This window comes from Aspergillus foveolatus, assembly GCF_047715535.1.
Source record: "Aspergillus foveolatus strain CBS 279.81 unplaced genomic scaffold BDW70scaffold_85, whole genome shotgun sequence".
Lineage (NCBI taxonomy): Eukaryota > Fungi > Ascomycota > Eurotiomycetes > Eurotiales > Aspergillaceae > Aspergillus > Aspergillus foveolatus.
In genome coordinates this window covers 62349-78350 of record NW_027396149.1, presented here as the reverse complement: position 1 = coordinate 78350, position 16002 = coordinate 62349, and the positions used below count along the sequence as shown (strand labels likewise).

The 16002-nt window shown below is 52.3% G+C and overlaps 6 protein-coding genes across 6 annotated transcripts; 3 read left to right on the top strand and 3 right to left on the bottom strand.

Annotated features, from left to right (window-relative positions):
• Positions 1-1713: 1713 nt before the first annotated feature.
• On the top strand, positions 1714-1922 carry BDW70DRAFT_144087 (uncharacterized protein; the record flags this gene model as incomplete). The annotated part of the gene is made up of 1 exon (XM_073738198.1): positions 1714-1922. A coding segment is annotated over one exon (154 nt), but the record flags the coding sequence as incomplete, so codon positions are not given.
• An 862-nt stretch (positions 1923-2784) lies between these two features.
• On the bottom strand, positions 2785-7334 carry BDW70DRAFT_119529 (uncharacterized protein). Its single transcript, XM_073734738.1, has 5 exons — positions 6100-7334; positions 5587-6035; positions 5423-5535; positions 5249-5362; positions 2785-5198 (listed from the first exon to the last, which is right to left on the bottom strand). The coding sequence occupies exons 1-5, from the start codon at positions 7215-7217 to the stop codon at positions 2901-2903; spliced, it is 4092 nt and encodes a 1363-aa protein (XP_073591838.1). The 5' UTR covers positions 7218-7334; the 3' UTR covers positions 2785-2900.
• A 2496-nt stretch (positions 7335-9830) lies between these two features.
• Positions 9831-10039, top strand: BDW70DRAFT_144080 (uncharacterized protein; the record flags this gene model as incomplete). Its single annotated transcript, XM_073738197.1, has 1 exon — positions 9831-10039. A coding segment is annotated over one exon (154 nt), but the record flags the coding sequence as incomplete, so codon positions are not given.
• A 1870-nt stretch (positions 10040-11909) lies between these two features.
• Positions 11910-12863, bottom strand: BDW70DRAFT_144076 (uncharacterized protein). The gene is made up of 3 exons (XM_073738195.1): positions 12462-12863; positions 12105-12397; positions 11910-12035 (listed from the first exon to the last, which is right to left on the bottom strand). Exon 1 carries the CDS (start codon positions 12824-12826, stop codon positions 12530-12532), a length of 297 nt encoding a protein of 98 aa, XP_073591835.1. The 5' UTR covers positions 12827-12863; the 3' UTR covers positions 11910-12035; positions 12105-12397; positions 12462-12529.
• Positions 11910-12863, top strand: BDW70DRAFT_144077 (uncharacterized protein). Its single transcript, XM_073738196.1, has 2 exons — positions 11910-12035; positions 12105-12863. The coding sequence occupies exons 1-2, from the start codon at positions 11969-11971 to the stop codon at positions 12467-12469; spliced, it is 432 nt and encodes a 143-aa protein (XP_073591836.1). The 5' UTR covers positions 11910-11968; the 3' UTR covers positions 12470-12863.
• Positions 12864-13711: 848 nt separating this feature from the next.
• Positions 13712-15725, bottom strand: BDW70DRAFT_119427 (Zn(II)2Cys6 transcription factor domain-containing protein). The gene has a single exon (XM_073734735.1). It carries the CDS (start codon positions 15433-15435, stop codon positions 13777-13779), a length of 1659 nt encoding a protein of 552 aa, XP_073591834.1. The 5' UTR covers positions 15436-15725; the 3' UTR covers positions 13712-13776.
• Positions 15726-16002: the final 277 nt, after the last annotated feature.

Sequence of the window (16002 nt, the reverse complement as noted above, 5' to 3'; positions counted from 1 at the left end):
AGCAGTCAAGAGCAACCGAAAGCTTTGCACTATTTGGTAACTTCTGGAGAATACCCTGTTGTTGTTCCTTGACCGTTGTTTGAAGCCGACGTCGAACTGTTCTGGATGACGGGAATTAGGGCATGATGGAGCACGTCGAGCAATTTCAATAAGATGATGAAATCTAGGGTGCTCAACCAGCTGGAAAGGTAGTCGGAATATTGAGATGAACTGTAGTAGCTCCTCTTCCCAAAGTTCCTGGCTGAAAACTGGAGGACTAGTTGCTTGACCGTCCTAGATTGGATTAATAACTGTTAAGCAGCTGAAAGGGCCTGAGTACTTACAGCCAACTGTAAAAACTGTGTGATATCAATCTGTCTTCCTGCCCGGTTATTTGAATTTCGACATTTAGGCCCTTGGATATGCTTGCTCATTGAAGACGACCCATTTCGGTTTGTTTGCGGATGATCAAGGTCCTTCATACACTTCTTGCATAATACCTTTGGTTCCCCTGTAACGCTACTTGCTACCTGATGGAACTGATTCCAGATATCTGCTTGATGCTTGGTGTCCCAACAAAATGCTTTCTTCTTTCTAAAGTCAGTCTTCAACCACCATGCCACAAAGTTGCTCTTCATCATATCTGAATATAGAATATAGGAACTCTTCCGATCTGGTTTGATTCGCTGGAGGGAGGAAGGAGCTGGAGGACAGGGTGGCAGTAGGACAGGCAGAATATCTGGATCTGAAGTTAAGTTGATGCTTTGTTGACGGTGTAAAATATCAGGTATAAGAAGATGCTGACTATTTGACTGAAGCCCAGAGAGACTGTCAGTATCATTAATATTAAATAATGATGATGAGCATGCATCTGACATCTGAGTGAATTGTGACATAATCAACTTTAGGAAAAAGTATCCCTTTATGGTAGAGATAAGTTAGAAAAGAGAACATACGGAATCATTTAAGAACTATCTCTCGAGGATCTAGAAAGGGTGATAGTTTGCTAAATCAACTATATCTCTTCTTGTGAAACGTAGCCACTGCATTTCTGCAGTTTATTGGCCGAATAATCAGGTCACCCACGGGTCACCCATTGATAAACCAATGAGAACTGCCATCACCTGTAGGCAACCCTTGGGTGACCCATGGGTGAGCCCATCCCTGTGGATTTTTCGTGATCATCAATGCCCCGCAAAATGCAGTCAAAATCTTTGATCTCTGAAGTAGTCAGGTAGAGAATACATCTTAATCAGGACTTTAACCTTTTAAGGGTATTATGTGGATGATAAAGAGCAGTGGTAAAAAGAAAAGTAATTCAAAACTTCGAATCTAATAATGTTTTCAAGAAATTGTCAAAGTGCATGAAGTAAAGTTTATATAGACCTTGTGAAGCTCCTTTGCCGCAAGATACGCATTATATATATAACCCCCTTCAAGGTTGAACATTCATTGTGGTTTCGAGCCCACTATCACCACAATACCTAGTCTGTTAGATACATGGTGATTCGACCTGATTATCTAAAAAGATAAAGAATACAAAGCTATTTCCTTATTTTTCTCAGAGAATATACGCATATATCTGCAAGAATCAATGTAATACTGGAACGGTTATAAACAGCAGTAGAATACGTGATTAGCTTATCAGTTTTATGCATATAAATCTGTCCCGAAATGGAAAATTATGCAAAGACGGGTGAGTCGTGGGTGACCCGTGGGTGAACCATGGTCACCCATTGTAATAGGAATTCCCCACCTCTCTATCGGAGTATCTTTGACCTCACGGAGAAACAGATATCGAGCTCGGTATCAATCATACAAGTGGAGTTTGTATTACTCCGAGATGGAGTTATGGAATACTCCTCGACAGATCCTCATATGTATATAAATGGATGAAGAACCCTCGAATTCTTGGATTCTTCAAGCTTCAGTCTTCTGTACTTACTGAGTCCTTGATTCAAGTATTTGATACGATTCTTTCTGCTATATTGATTGATTCCTCCTGTCCTACGACTCCGTCTATTACACCCATGGGTATGTGGGTTTGGGTGACGGGTGAGAACCTCTCACCCATGGGTGGGTGAAGGTAACCCGTGGGTGACCCGTGGGCGGGTGGTGCCGAGGTCTAAGCATACTCTGGAGGAGCAAGCCCATGGAAAGAAGGGGGGAAAACAATTCAAGAAGAGAAACTAACTTAGTTAGTTTACACTGTCTTCTTAAATTTACATGTACATTATATCCATAGTCTATAATCTTAGTTTTTATAATCCTAGTTGTGCACCCTCTTTTAGTCTGAAATAATAAATTCATGATATTTACAGAACAAGATTACCTACTCTATCTCTCTGTCGAGATCTCAATGCTAGTAGAATCTAACCAAGTTGAATTTTTTATGCTCTGGGCTATGGGGTTTTTGGGTAGGTTATAGCCCCACTGACCCAATCTAACCATATATGGTTAGCGTTATGCTTGGCGGGGTTTATGGGGTTTTTGGTTTGGATTGTAGTTTTTTCGATAATCCATGGGCGGGTTGCTTATTTACTGATCCGCTCCAAAAACCCGCCGGGCGGATCAGGGTATGCTGAAAACCCGACCCAACCCGTGGTTTAACAAGTCTACCTGTATTCACGAGTATCACAAGCTTGGAGAAGAAGTATGAAGGTAGGCCTTCTTCTCCCTCTATATACATGCTCCTAAGCTTCCATCAGATTCTGTCCACCCTCCTAGAATGTTCTACTGGTTGAGGGCATGGCCGATAACCAAGACCCAGGCCATAGCCTGTGACAGCTTTTGCCTCACCTGTCTCAATCTGGACATATTTTATCACCCCGCCACAACTATGGAGCGAATAATCGGCTATGTAGGTAGCAACAGTACTAGTCAGTGACGGTAAAAGCTCACTGCGCACAAGAAGAAACAAGTTACTCATTAGCATAATCCTCCCAAAGCCCCAGCATCTCCAACCTCTTCCTCCCTTGGTTCCGCAAGATCCGTACGCATTCAATGCCGGACCACTGCACCAGCCGCGCCACACCCTGCGGACCGCCCGCGACCTCCTCAACCCCTTGCCGCGCCCTTTGCCGCGCGTCGCCTGCGGCCACCGCCTCGATATAATTTGCTGCGATCTCGTGCCCGCGGTGCGGCAGTTGCCAAGGGAGGAGGGAGAGGACCTGCACAAAGTCCATGACGCGCCTGTCGCGCGGCGGAGCGGCGAGGCGCTGCTCAGCGCGGAGGGTCGTGCTTCGCTTTGCGAGGCGTGCCCGCGGGTCGGTGCGGTATATTGCGATGATCTGCTCAAGGGCGCGGTCGGCCTCGTCGCGAGTTTCGATGTCGAGGCGGTAGACCTGTTCGCGCGAGAAGAGCTGGGCGAAGACGAGGTCCTTGGTCGAAGGGCCCGCCGGCGTGTGTTCAATGAGGCTCATCGCGTTGACATCGGCGCCGGCGTCTATGAGGAGCTGCACGGCGACTGCGTTGCGAAAGGAGATGGCGGATTGCAGGGGAGTCCAGCCTTGGAGGTTCCGGGCTTCGAGGTGATGTTTTCCGGGGAAGATGTCCAGCAGTACAGTGTAGATGCGCGTCGCCTCGGCCTTTTGGTGAACAAACAGCTGGGCAGCTGCGGCGTGGAGAGCGGATCTGCGGTAGCTGGGCGTGACCATGAACCGAGGCTGCTGGCCATGCTTCTCCGCCAGAGGAAGAATCCTCTCAAGTATCTGGAGCTCCGCCGTAACGGAATCGATGTTCAGAAGGTCACCGAAGACGGTCGACTGGGGTGCTGATACCGATGACTCCAGCGTGGTGTATCCGTTGATGCTCGAACCAATTCCGAGAAGGTAGTCTGCAAGGCCCCATTGACCCTCCATCAAGGCCGGTTTGAGGGCGCAGTTCTTGTCGCGCTCCGTGACCCTATCTCCTCCAATCTCCACTATCCTCTTCACGAAGTAGTCATGCCCCGGGGCCACTTGCACCGCAAAATCTAGGATACTTCCACTGGTAGGAGCCTGCATGACGTTGGCTCCGTGTTCCAGGAGCAGGTCGAACTTTTCCCGGTCTCCAAGCGCAATAGCGCGATGCAGAGCGCTCTTGCCGCCAACAAGTTCATTGACATCTGACACTAGAGTCCCATCTGCAATTATGTATTCAAGCACATCGGACGGCTGAGCCTCCACGGCTAGTTGTAGCGCCGTGAGGCCAGTGGAGTCCACGTCTGTGGTGCATCCCCGGCGGATGAGAAGCTCCAGAGTAGCCGCCATAGCTGTATAGTGGTTTGACCCATGTCGTGCCATCCTGAGAACGATATTCTGGCACTGGATCGCAAAGTAGAGCAATCCAACCCTTCCAGTCTCGTCTGCATTGAGGGGGTACCACGGGTTTGCGTCAAGGAGCGTCTCGACAATACCCACGTCATGCCACGTACAGGCCAGCTGGACCGGGTCCATGCGTCGGGTTTGGCCATTGTGGAAAAACACAGGGCCTACCTCTTGGTCCATGGCCGCGCCGTGACGGAGCAACGCGGACACCGCGGCTTGATTCTTTTGTGCCACCGCACGGTGGAGCGCGGTCCCAGGCACCATGGGGAAATAGCTATGGGAGGCAAAAGATGGGTTCTCATACGCGGTGGCATTTATATCCGCACCGCGACGAACAAGGCGCGGCAAAAGAGTGTCGATGGAAACAGGATCCAGCTTCCAAATCCAATGCAGAACTGACTCGCCCAACCTGTTTCGGTGACTGCAGTCCGGGCTATCCGCTAGTATAGCGTGGAGTACGCTCAGATTTCCCAACCGGCAAGCCGCTAACAAGGCAAAGTCGTCGTCCACAGGGGCATGCGCGAGGTCCAGATTACCCAAGCCTCGTACTATTTGGTCACGACTAGCCGTAGCTGACGCTGAATCGGAGCTGCAAGCGTGTCTCCTCTTGTACCATTCAGCTGCCGTCACATTCTCAGGGATCTGGAAGCCAAGGGCTTCATAGATCGACACGACCGCATTTTGTGCTGGCTGAGACGCTCTATCGCACTGCTGTTGGAGGATTGCGAGACACTCGAGGTAGCTTTGCTCCGTCCCAAACCCAGCGCCATGGCATATTGCCCGTTCTATACTGGTAACCCCGCCCGAGGGATCCTCTGATGGGGCGCGAGCTAAAATGTCCTTCCATAGCTGCTTTCTTAGCGTGTCGGGGACCCGGCAAGTGGATAGGAGGTGAAAGTCCAAAGTGGAAGACTAAGCGGGTCAGAATCATGTCTAAACCAACGTGATATGGGGCCAGTCACCCTTCCATAGCCCGGAGACGGATTGGGCAAATCCTCGTGCGTCATGAGCGTCGCATCCGCGTCTCCCAGCCCGCCTGGCCTGTCGTACAGGCTAGTGTGTGCGTGGGAACTTTGCTTGAGCGCAAAGTCTTATTAGCTGTGATCTAGTGAGCCTATTTAGTGTGGGATACCCACCTCCAGGTCTGAGGGCTCGTCCGAAAGCTCTCGAGTAGGATCCGCAACAGCGCGCAGCAGTTCCCCCATGGATCTGCATGTTCGTCTGAACTTGTGAATTGCTGACTGAAGAGCTACACGATACGCGTCAGATGCGCCACTGTGAGTTCATACTGGATCCCTACCGTCGACGAGTCGATCGAATTCTTGGAGACTGTCACACGTGGAGGCGACAGCAAGGGCATTGTGACAACCAGCAACCAAGTTGTCTACAGCCGAGACTGATAGCATGGCATCGGAGCCAGCCGGCGGCGTTGGGCCAGAGTCGGCTACCGATGGTATAGGCTTGCCGCACGAGAGGTATACATTCTCGATCGCCAACAGGGCCTCCCTGAGAGACTCCGCTGTCGGAGGCAGTCTGGACACCCCAAAGCCGCGGAAGTCGGCGTTGAACTCGCCCAGCTTGTGCGTGATATGGTAGTAATGATGGGCCTTTGGGGGCATCTTGTTCCAAACAGCCAGACCAAATCCCACTTGTGTCAAATGCCTGACCAACCTGGCTTCCTGGGCCATGTATTTGCGCAGGTAGCGACCGTTGGCAGCCGTCAGTCCGAAGCAGCGCCGTTCCAGCATTCTTCAACGGGGAATCGGCGTTTAGTTAGTTCACTGCAGGTTGAATGGGGCCCGGAAAAACCCACACGTTTCCTCGCCCAAATACCTCCAATATGCGCTCAATGTCTCGCTCTGTTGGATCGGAGGCCAGAGCGACCGTGAGGAGTTCGCCCACGCTATTGGCCGTATCAGAATCGAGGCCAAGGTCTGGATCATATATAGCCTCCAAGGCCATACTCAGGGTTGTCTCTGTCCGCTTGTCCTCTCGAATCCGACCTAGCACGCCTTCTCCCTCTGACGCGCGATACCTTGCGTGCTTAAACGGATCAGCCCCGTCTGTTGCGACCCTCCAGACCAGGAGGCCATAGGAATACATGTCAGTGGCGGGAAGAAGGTCCCGCTGGATCATCGAGTCCGACTCTGGGGCATCGTATGGGGGCGAGGCGCCTCTTAGTCTAGTGTAGGCACCAACCTCTATCGCATCGAGAGTTATTGAGCAGCCAAAATCAGTCAGCTTGGCAACAAAGCTGCGCTCCTGGACTCTCCTACAGGGAAAGACTAGGACATTCTCGCATTTGACATCGCCGTGGATGAAGTTGTTTTTATGTAGCACCTGCAAGCCACGGGCGACGTCATCGCAGAACTCCCAATACGGCCCCTCGGCCATACGAACGGGGTCCCTGATGAAACTCAACAGATTTCCGAGAGAAGAAGGGTCGGATATCATAACAGGGAAGAGGCTGCCGTCCAGGCGATGCGGCTGGGTTTCGAACGCGACGCCCCTCAGCCGGTTGATGTTTGGATGGCATCGAACATCGGGGACAGAAAGAACCCCGAGCTCATCGACAAACTGTTCCAGCGCAGCCGCGTCGTCAATCTTGCCGTCCGAATCAAATACCGGCCGGAGGCGCTTGTACGCCATCACGCTCCGCTTGCCCCAGCGCGTCTTTGCGATTTTGCGCGAGACGGACGAGAACCCTCCCGCTCCGATACCAAAGTTCCATTCGCCCTCACGGCCAAAGTTGTCGCTGGGAAACTCGAGGATGGCACTCCTGTCCGTGCGAAGCATGTCCTGGATGAGGAGGAAGAGGTCATAGTGGTCTGCACGGCGTCGTGCACCCAGTTGTGGGGGGACGAATGTAGTTGTGATGCGCGTTCCATAGCTGGACGGAGTGTCTGTATAGCTGTACGTTGAGGAATCCATTTCGAACAGCTCCTGCTGGAGATGAGTCGCCCTGGGGCTCCACCATGCAGCGCATGGTCTTATAGGAGCGCATCCCTCACTGCCAAGGTACCCCTCCTTCGTGCGCTGCGCCGAGACGCTGCACTGCCTGTTGTCTTGTCGCTTGGCGTGACCAGCTCGCGACGGTGCACCTGACGAGAACGTAGACCTTCGCACGGAGGTGATCCAACCAGCATTGTATCTTGTTCGATAACCATGGACCCCTTCGGCCTCGCGCTCGGCACTGTAGCGCTGGTGTCGACTGTCCTCGACGTTTTTCGCCTGGTCACCTCCTTCCGCTCGTATGCGGAATCATCCGGGATTCTCTTCCCCTGCGAAGAAATACGAAATTTACCCACCTGCATTGCCCGATTGACCGGCCAAACGAAGTCATCTGCGCACATGTCGCATCAAACACTGAACGCCGACATAATAGAGTAACGTAAGATAAATCAGAACCAATATGCAAGTCAATGAGATGTGATTTCGGTCTCTGGGCCTCGAATTGAGGGAAAGGGCGTAGCAGGCAGCCTGCTAGTCACCCTGATGCTAACGCCTAAGGCCAATACCGGACCATAAAGTGGTATGCATGATAGACTCTGGTAGGTGCCAAAAAGACCATAATTCTTGAAATCCTAGATATCGCTTGTTCCATTGGCATCTGAGACATATTTTGGCTCCAAGCTGATGTGCAGCCATTGGTGACGACTATCGAAAACTTCAACAGCCAGTAGGCCCAATAGATTCAGAAAGCTTGGGTTCTAAGAAAAAGGTTTCGTTAGTCGAACACTTTGTGCCTTGACAGTTCCAGGTGCCGATTGACCACTGGCACATTGATATGCCCAAGCCGCAAAGCAATCTATCTGATCCTTACCTTACTTTTCGGCTGCGTCCTCGTGCCTACGCACTAGATGCGCACATTATGGATAGGGCCGGCTAAGCTTTTTCTGAAACCTCCCAATGTCTTTGAGTTACCTGGCTTCAGTGCATAGTCCACCGCGTTCTCTTAACATTTTCAATGGTGAGGTTGATATACTTCGTCGTTTCTCCGCTCTATAGCGAGCATTAATGCTGTGCGGCCAGTATTGTCTTGGTGATTCACACCTATCTGATCTTAGGGTTTCGGGACCACAACTGCCGTTTATTCTAATAAGATACCACTCATCAGTGCACTGATAGTATGCCAGCAGCAGTTGACGTTGACGTTAGGTGCACATAGCAGACGAAGACTGCTTCTTCACTTCTTCGAGATTGCCCAGATTAATGGAAGGATTATAAGAATCCCTGCTGGGAACAGCATGAGGAAAAAAAATGGCTAGACGCAAGCAATGAATATGGGCTATAGGGCATGGCCAACTCCAGCGCAGTCCGCCGGCGTTTTCAGATGCACACAGAGCAGCGACGCCAGGGCGAATCGGGGGCAGTGATGGCGGCGATTTGCTGTGGCTGAGAGATTGTGCTAGGTTCATGTAGAAGCGGCCCTAGCCGTCATATGATGCGTGGTGCCTGTGCATATCAAAGTGCACGTTGGCGTTTTTGTCATCATCACCACAGATGGCGCATTTCGTGTCTTGATTCTCTCAAGGGCCTGTCATTTCGCCGTTAACAGATGCAGCCGAGCTTGACCGAGGGCGCAGGGTTTGTGGAGGCCTGGGATTCGGTTTTGGGATCCGTTTCTCCAAACTGTGCCATCCTTCCCAGTTTTGGTCATTGTGACTTAGAAGATGGCGGGCTTGATTGGTTCAAACTGGTCTTCTCGCCGTTCCGAGTATATTCTTCTAGCCATTTCTCATCCTGCTCATCCATATCGTATTCAACCAGGCAGATGTATATGTCTACTCTGATAATGCGTTCATGATAAGGACGCGATTCTGGGACGAGCAGAAATTTAATTGCAGACGGAGATGAGTGCCGATCGAGGATTGATCTGATGGCAAGAAAGAACGACGCTTGAACGTCGAAGCGTCAATCGGCTGGTCCCCTTCTTTCAGGGCTTTACGCCCGACATTGATGTATATTGTGACTGACGTGGGAGGGTCTGCAGCCAAAGACATGATTTGAGACCAAAATCCGAAGTGAGATATTTCAACCTCTCCTGTTGAAAGAGAATTAGACGTCTCTGTCACTGCGTGATGAGCGACCTTTTATCTGGTGAGGCTGAGGCTGAAGCAATCAAACAACAAACAGCCCCTCACTTCCACAGAGTGAAGCGAATAGCCTATAGACAGGGATCCCATGCTGCGTTTGATGTGAAAAGAACGTACACTCTGCCAGCCATAGACACGAAATTACTTGTCGTTGGATTTGAGCCCCGAGGATGATACAACCCTCCTGGTTGGATCAAGCATAAATTCGCCGCTAGTTGAGTCAGAATCATCTCTGTCCACGGTCTTACGCGTCCCAGAACTGAAATCTGTCGGAGTGTAGCTATTTAGCTCGTGCCGACAAATTCACCTTGCGATGGGATTTGGACAAAGTGAGAACCACCGGAAGTGTGTCTGGTCTAAGAGAAAATGCAGCAGACGCGTCAGGTTGCAATGAACCAAGCATCTCTGTCTGTTTGAATCCATCCATACTGGGATGATTGAATGGTGACATTGTAATAGGAATTCCCCACCTCTCTATCGGAGTATCTTTGACCTCACGGAGAAACAGATATCGAGCTCGGTATCAATCATACAAGTGGAGTTTGTATTACTCCGAGATGGAGTTATGGAATACTCCTCGACAGATCCTCATATGTATATAAATGGATGAAGAACCCTCAAATTCTTGGATTCTTCAAGCTTCAGTCTTCTGTACTTACTGAGTCCTTGATTCAAGTATTTGATACGATTCTTTCTGCTATATTGATTGATTCCTCCTGTCCTACGACTCCGTCTATTACATATGCTTTGTTTGAATTGCAAGCTTGGTAGCAAGCTCGGACCATTGAACTCCGAGCGTGTTGATAAGTATCGAGCATATTGGTCACGTTGGTCGCGTTGATCATGTTGATCACGTTGATCTTGTTAATCCTGTTGATCATGTTGTTGATCGTGTTGTTGATCATGTTGATCATGCCCAGCATGTCCGGCTTATCCGGCTCGTCGCAATTCGGGCAATGCTCGAATCAAGAGTTCGGGTGTAGCTCGTCACACTAGTATAGGTCAGACCGCTTGACTAAAAAGGTACAAGACAACTGATCAGAATGATCAGTTGGATCTAGCGCCTTATATAGCAGCGAAGGCCACGCCTGAGCCGTTATTCTGGGGTTCAACCCATAACAGTCTACGTGCCTTGGAAGGGTCCAGCTGAACCGTTGGTATCTACATTACGCAGTATCTCTAATCATCATCCGGCTCCTTACTATCTCTTATCCGTTAGCAGAGCCTCTCGCCATACATTTTGTGAATAGTTAAGAGTCCAGAGCTTGAGTGTAGCGAGTCAAGTTCACGATAGCGCTGTGTCACTGATCCATGCCTGCAATCAAGTAGTCGGTGCGGAGACGGTGCTAGATGGAAGGTCGTGGTGTTGTCCATTGTTATGTGCATGTCTGGTGGTGCTGCTTGGTGGCATCTGGTCTCTCGAACTGTCTCTCTCTCGCGGCACTGAGGTATATTTATATGTCTGTCGCCTAGGCCCCCACTATACCGATGAGAAACGATTTGTTCCGCGACAGGAAGATAGAGAACGATACTCTCAGCAAGCTGTTTACGAGCGTTGGAGACAGGCGTTGGCGTGAGTTCTCCTACAATGTCGACCATGCTCTGGCCAGATGAGAATCCACGGAGTTCCGACCCTCTCTGACCCGGGGATCTCCGAATACGAAGATATCATACCATGCGCATCCATCGGCGTCACCAGATTAAGGACGTTTCAAGAGCAAATTCCAAGCCTTATACCAAGACTCCAAGACACGGACACGGATCTCGGACACGGACCAGGACACGGACAGCGACTCGGCATTTAATATGCTTGAGTCAGGTCGCGCAGCCCTAAATCCTATAGAGTAAAAGCCAAGAAGGAAGGATTTGAAGCCAAGCGCCGACGCCGACGCTGTTGCGAGTGCCAGCCCTGTGCGGCCTGTGCGGCGTGTGCGCACTGACTGCGCACTTCCACTGCCACTGCAACGCTGATCCACCGATATGTCAGTGCGCCGATGCGATGACCCACCGACAATCGTACTTATTCTCATCTGCATATGTAGCTGAATAACGGCAAAATCTCGGCTGCAGGATGGGAACCTGAAAATAAGCGAGCGGAGATAGACTCCGAGGAGAATTTACCCGCTAGTCCTCCGGCCGTCACTGCAGAGCCGAATCTTGCAGCAGCTGGAGACAGGGGTCTTGCGAGCGCCGAGCACGCTCGGCATGGTCCAGCCCGTCATAAGGCGTCGAAGGAACGACGAGTGGATTTGGGGGCCGTTGGGCGGGTCGCGGTGGACCCCAGCTCGCCTACCCGTCACTCTGTTTTTAGATAGGGCTGCATTAATTCAAGTCGATTTTGTCCGCAGGCGGAACGTGGTGAGGGGTAAGTCCTTCAATTGGAGGAGTGTGAGGAGGATGACGTACCGATAGATTGTCAGCTAATTGGAGCTTTGTTGTTGGTTTCTGGTTGTTCTGTAGTACCTTGGAGAAATGTGCAGTTTGCATAGCGAAGCGGTACCTAGGCAGACGTTTGTTAGAGAGACACAAAAAAAAACACACGACGTACTTCTCCTGGTATAATCAACATCAGCATCATTGCCCAACATGGCGCGCTTCGATCCAGAGCCAATGCTCTTCTTCGCTCTTGATTCCAAGGTCGTTGTACTTACAGGTTGCGCCTCTACCACCAATCCATCCATAATCCCAAGCCATTGTAGCTAACAAACCACGATACATATAGGCGGAGCAAATGGCATTGGAGCTGCAACAGTTTCCCTGCTGTACGAACACGGCGCATCAATAGTCTTCGGCGACCGCGACGTCGAAGCGGGCGAGAGAGTCGCAGCCTCGTACCAGGATAAAGAGCGCGTGCGGTTCGTCGCGACAGACGTAATGAGCTATGCCTCAACCCTGGCCCTATTCAAAGACGCATATCAGAATTACGGACGCGTCGATCATGCATTTGCGATTGCGGGCGTCGACGAGCAGGGGAGTTGGTTCCATCCGAGTGAGACTTTGGAGAGTCTTGAGAAGGTGAGTGTATCCCATCTGTTCTCTTCCAAAAGCAATCAATGTTGTTGGCTAACTGTGAGGGCAGGTTCCTGACCCAGGCACATTAAACGTCAACCTCCTGGGCACACTCTACTTCGCCCGAATCGCCGCCGTCTATCTCAAAGAAGGGCAAGACCCCACTGGCGACGACGAACCCGAGAAATCGCTCATCCTCGTCAGCTCCATCGCTGGCTTCACTGAATCCCCAGGCCTCCCCGTGTACGGCGCCTCAAAGCACGGAATATTGGGCCTCACACGCTCGCTGCGCACCTCCCTGCCCACAACACACAAAATCAACGTCAGCGCCGTCTGTCCTTGGATGACGAGCACGGTAATGGTCGACGACCTCGCGGGCGCGTGGCAGCGCGCGGGCCTCCCCGTGAACAGCGCCGAGGATGTCGCGAAGGTCATCGCGGGGCTTGCGGCGTTGGGAGAGGAGGGGAACGGGAAGTCGGTGTATGTGGAGGGTGGACGGGGTTGGGATATTGAAAGCGGGTTGGATGAGACGAGGGAGCGGTGGATGGGGCCGACGCAGAGCCGGACGTGGGAGGAGGGGCAGAAATTCCTCAAGGGGAACCCGGGGAGTGCGGCGTATTGGGTGCAGAAGAGGGATGGGCCCGATGGTGCTTAAACCCAGTTATCTGTACTAGATGCAGGAGTATATCAATGCAATGCATCGACTTTGTTATATATTTATCTCTTACATGTCACTCTGGCTGCGGGTACAATCGCCTTTCCGGGATCCACATTATGCGCGTAGTAAGCGGACTTAGGGCTGCATCTTCGGCGGAAAACACGGACTCGGGGCCACGTACCCGGCAATGTCAGGCAGTCACCCTTCACTTTCGGGCCGCGGAACAGCTTGCAGGTGCATGTCCGTGGAGGGGGAGCCTGGCTGTAATCATGCAATCGTCCCGTTCCACGGAATGGTAGCAAGATATATATAGCCAAGATTTCCGATTGAGATTTGTTCTCTCCTCATCCTTCCCATTATAAGAATCCCCGAAATGTGCCTAGTACACTCTGGCCTGTCAACTGACCACACAAACAACTCAAAAATATATCACCGACTATACCGTACATTGAGATCGCAGGATATTCCCATTCCAGGAAACAACCCGATAAATGAGCACGAGACCACCAGATGCCGCGACAGTGTGTGCGGCAAAGTCCCGCTAGCCAGCCAGCCAGCCAGCCAGCCAGCCCTACTCGATTCCTTCGGAGCGGACTAGGCCGCTCGCACAGACGAGGAGGCAACCAACCAGCCACCCGCACACATCCGACAGGATCGACATCGACATCGACAAAGAGTATATAAAGTCTTCGTCTTTCTATTTCTAGATCTACTCTCTAGATATACATCAGAAATAATCCCGCCTCATCAACCCCGCCACGACTTCGTTTAGTTTTCCGCCCAGGGCGGCCTCGTACCCGCCTAACCCGCGCAAAAGGACCTCGACAGGCCCGGAAAGTTGGAGACCCATATTGTCAGGTAGGGGTGGTCCGCGTGTGGCCGATGCAGCAGGATCCTGGCCGCGATGCTGAGGGCGTGGGACGCTGTTTCCATGACCCGATGCAAATCCCGACCCTGACGCCGGAGCTGAAGATGAAAGAGAAGCTGCCGCCGAGGCCGGAAATACATCTCTACAAACAGCCAGCAACCCTCTCAGTCCCTGACTGAGTCTCGTAAGTAAATGCATTGCGAGTTGGACCTTGAGTCCAGCTTCCAGAGCTGGTAACGAGGGAGGTGCGAGAGACACTCCTGTTCCGTTCCCTCCCCCACCTCCCCCTTGATCACTTCCCCGTCCGGAACTACTGGAGCTATGTGTTGAAGCGCAGTTGTCATAAAGAAGAAGAAGTTGAATGTAACAAGCGACTAAGGAAAGGGCTATGGGCCCGTCTATCTCGAGTTGATTTTCATGATGGTGCAGCGAGAGCGTGTGGATGATGGCGATGAGGGACTGAGAAGATTCGACCAGATGGGTGGCTGCAGTCTCTGGCGTTGTATTTGTATTGGTAGAAGAAGATGGTGGCGGCGACATAGACGAGCCAGCTGTTGAAGAACCGGTGGAAGAGGACCGCCCCCGTCGATGGAGGGTGAGGTGGAGATGAAAGAGATTCTGTATGCTCTCATCTGCAGACTGCAGATTCGGCCTTTGACCATTCTGCGTGAACTGTTCCGGCGCCGAGGGCTTGTCACTGCTGGTGGTGGCGCTCATATCGGGGCTCAGAGGCGCAGCGGCGGCATGCGGCTCGTTGAGAAAGTCCAGTTCATGCGGAAAGGGCGCCTGCCACTCGTGTGGGAAAGAGGAAAAAGAAAACGGCTGCTCCGGTCGGAGATGGGTCTGGTTAAGGTGGTCCTCGGCCAGAATACTATCCATCAGGCTCGTGTTGCTGCTGCGGCTGCCGCAGTGGGATCGGGGCGCCGTGTCCGACCCCGGACCCAGCCCTCTGGGAAGCTGCTGCGCCGCCGTGGCAGGCGGAAAGCCCGCAACGAAGGTCGGAAAGGCGGTTTCAAAGTCTCCGGCGAGTGGGGTGAGGAGACCTGTATTCAGCCAGGGGCCCGGTGGGTGCTGGTGCTGCTGGGATAAGTGTTGCGGGTGATGCAGGTAGGCCATTGGTTGTGTCTGGCGGTCGGCCTCGTCAGGGATGCTGCTATGGGTGGTGAAGGAGGCAGTGCGCCGTCGGGCTCGGTCCTGGGATGCTGGAGGGGAGGTGTGCAGAGGATCTCGGACATTGTTGCCGTTGCTGGCGCTGGTGTAGGAGCTGGCGGTGCCTTCGCCTTTAGTGGCCGCTGCCCTCTTGACGGGAGAGCTATAGACGCAGGTTGCACCCGCGCGCTGGCACCGGACGCAAGAACGCCCGCTCGGGGCTCGTGTGCATCGGACCTTGTGTCCGTGGCACCGATCACAGGCCTGGCGCTCGACGCGTTTGGGAGGCGCGTACTGAAAGGGGATATGCTGTGAGGCGTCGAGGCGTGGGGCACCGTTCATGATCGAGACGAGGCAGAAAAGACACATCAAGCCAGCTTGCCTCCAGAGTACACCCGCGTGCCGCCCCCCAACGTCTATAAGGGAAAGCACACGCAGGATTCTTTACTTTCAGCAGGGCTTATGCATAATCAGCGTGGCGGCGGGATCGCGGGAGGGCTGGAGTGTCGCTTGCGAGCGAGCCAATGCGATGTCTACAATCTCCAACAATGGCTTCCTGACTCAATCGGTAGTGCTGAAGGTATCTAGCCTTTTTTCACGTCTGCAAAATCCACCAATCGCACCATCGCAGGCAGATGGTAGAGCTGAGGACACTCCTCGCCGGGCTCCAGCCCCATGCAGCAGCTCCCCTTTTAGGCCCCCAGAGCACAGCCAATCCGCGGTGCCACTCGTTGAAGACTGCTCCAACGAGCGATCAATCGTATGATACGAGTTAGTCGATTGGCGCTGCATCTTAGATGAGATTCCTCCGCGCTAGTCGCACTCTGGCAGTATCGATGCTCGAATGGCAGCCCAGGCGCTTGGAGGCCGCCAAGCGCACGCACTATAACGATGCGCGCATATGCGCACATTATTCTAAGCAGAGCCAATTGACTG

Excerpts from the sequence above, each read along its gene's own strand:
- BDW70DRAFT_119529 (XM_073734738.1), bottom strand. The coding sequence starts at position 7,217 with ATGGATTCCTCAACGTACAGCTATACAGACACTCCGTCCAGCTATGGA. Across the intron at positions 5,536-5,586 it reads ATTCGATCGACTCGTCGACG|CTCTTCAGTCAGCAATTCAC; the intron begins GTAGGGATCCAG and ends CGTATCGTGTAG. Across the intron at positions 5,199-5,248 it reads CGTCTCCGGGCTATGGAAGG|TCTTCCACTTTGGACTTTCA; the intron begins GTGACTGGCCCC and ends TGACCCGCTTAG.
- BDW70DRAFT_144077 (XM_073738196.1), top strand. The coding sequence starts at position 11,969 with ATGGCGCGCTTCGATCCAGAGCCAATGCTCTTCTTCGCTCTTGATTCC. Across the intron at positions 12,036-12,104 it reads CAAGGTCGTTGTACTTACAG|GCGGAGCAAATGGCATTGGA; the intron begins GTTGCGCCTCTA and ends CGATACATATAG.
- BDW70DRAFT_144076 (XM_073738195.1), bottom strand. The coding sequence starts at position 12,826 with ATGACCTTCGCGACATCCTCGGCGCTGTTCACGGGGAGGCCCGCGCGC.
- BDW70DRAFT_119427 (XM_073734735.1), bottom strand. The coding sequence starts at position 15,435 with ATGTGTCTTTTCTGCCTCGTCTCGATCATGAACGGTGCCCCACGCCTC.